This window comes from Austrofundulus limnaeus, unplaced genomic scaffold (assembly GCF_001266775.1).
Source record: "Austrofundulus limnaeus strain Quisiro unplaced genomic scaffold, Austrofundulus_limnaeus-1.0 Scaffold1043, whole genome shotgun sequence".
NCBI classification, from domain to species: Eukaryota; Metazoa; Chordata; class Actinopteri; order Cyprinodontiformes; family Rivulidae; genus Austrofundulus; species Austrofundulus limnaeus.
This window is the reverse complement of record NW_013953445.1, coordinates 92,130-93,794: the sequence shown is the minus strand read 5'-3', so window position 1 is coordinate 93,794 and position 1,665 is coordinate 92,130. Positions and strand designations below refer to the sequence as shown.

The window sequence follows — 1,665 nt, the reverse complement described above, 5'->3', positions numbered from 1 at the left end:
CACAGAACCATGGTCCTGTTCTCAGTCCAACCACAGAACCATGGTCCTGTTCTCAGTCCAACATGTGGAACCACACTGTGTGGGTTCTCACCAGGTCGTGGTTAGTGGAGTTGGAGTCATCTTCAGGAAATGGTTTGGAAACTCCCAGAGCGACACAGTTAGCAAAGATGGCTAAAAGGATGAAGATATCAAACGGTCTGAGAGGAGCGTTAAGGAACCTAAACACTGTTCTGCAGTCTGCACTTTGAGTCTGATTCATGCGGAAACATCTGAAACTTTGTGACTTTAGTTTTTCTCCTGAATGTTTGAAGAAATGTTTCAATTCACCAGAGCTCTGAAGTGATTCTGTTTCAAACATTTATTTAACAGGAATGAAAAGCAAACATTAAAACCATGAATGTTCCTTCAGGTATTAATAAACTTCATCTTTATACTTTGACTCTGACATATATCAGAGCAGAGTTTCTTCATTTCTGGAGGAAAAAACAAAGCGGCGTAATGCTGGCAACTGATTGGTCAAAGGATACTTCCACTCGACGATATGAAGGGCAGCTCGTCTGATTGGATTGTTGAGTTTTAAGCAGAACAATGCTCGTGGGGCTCGCTGGACCTGGTTACTGCCCTGCACCTGAAGAGGAAGTGACATCATTAGCTCCATTTTCTTTTTATCAGTWTTTATTTCAGAAAAACATGAAGTCATTTTGTTTCAGTTTCACAGTTGCTGCTCAACTCGATGGTGATATGATGAACATGAACATGTGTTACATGAAAACTTGATTTGAATTTATTTTCTTAATGTTCTGATTTACACAGATCAGCTGTTCAGCTTGAAACACCTGAGAGAACTTTCAGACCACAGAGAGTGAAGTGTGTTCAGATGGGTGTAAGATCTCACACTGGATCTGATGTTGAAATGGTAACTAGCATGTTCTAACCGTGTTATCTCACATGTTCTAACCGTGTTATCTCACATGTTCTAACCGTGTTATCTCACATGTTCTAAGTGTGTTATCTCACATGTTCTAAGTGTGTTATCTCACATGTTCTAACGGTGTTATCTCACATGTTCTAACGGTGTTATCTCACATGTTCTAAGTGTGTTATCTCACATGTTCTAACGGTGTTATCTCACATGTTCTAAGTGTGTTATCTCACTTGTTTCTTAGCATGTTATCTCACATGTTCTAAGTGTGTTGTCTCACTTGTTTCTTAGTGTGTTGTCTCACATGTTCTTAGCGTGTTGTCTCACTTGTTTCTTAGTGTGTTGTCTCACATGTTCTTAGCGTGTTGTCTCACTTGTTTCTTAGCGTGTTGTCTCACATGTTCTTAGCGTGTTGTCTCACATGTTCTTAGCGTGTTGTCTCACTTGTTTCTTAGTGTGTTGTCTCACATGTTCTTAGTGTGTTGTCTCACTTGTTTCTTAGCGTGTTGTCTCACATGTTCTTAGTGTGTTGTCTCACTTGTTTCTTAGCGTGTTGTCTCACATGTTCTTAGTGTGTTGTCTCACTTGTTTCTTAGCGTGTTGTCTCACATGTTCTTAGTGTGTTGTCTCACTTGTTTCTTAGCGTGTTGTCTCACATGTTCTTAGTGTGTTGTCTCACTTGTTTCTTAGCGTGTTGTCTCACATGTTCTTAGTGTGTTGTCTCACTTGTTTCTTAGCGTGTT

General features: G+C 40.0%; 1 protein-coding gene across 1 annotated transcript in view; it reads right to left on the bottom strand.

The window, feature by feature from the left end:
* cacna1fb (calcium channel, voltage-dependent, L type, alpha 1F subunit) overlaps window positions 1-628 on the bottom strand; it is a gene marked incomplete at its 5' end in the record, with an annotated part of 32,048 nt that extends 31,420 nt beyond the window's left edge. Inside the window, 2 exon segments of the mRNA XM_014030339.1 lie at window positions 92-197; window positions 528-628. Of these exon segments, the coding sequence (XP_013885793.1) occupies window positions 92-197; window positions 528-628 (207 nt within the window).
* Window positions 629-1,665: the final 1,037 nt, after the last annotated feature.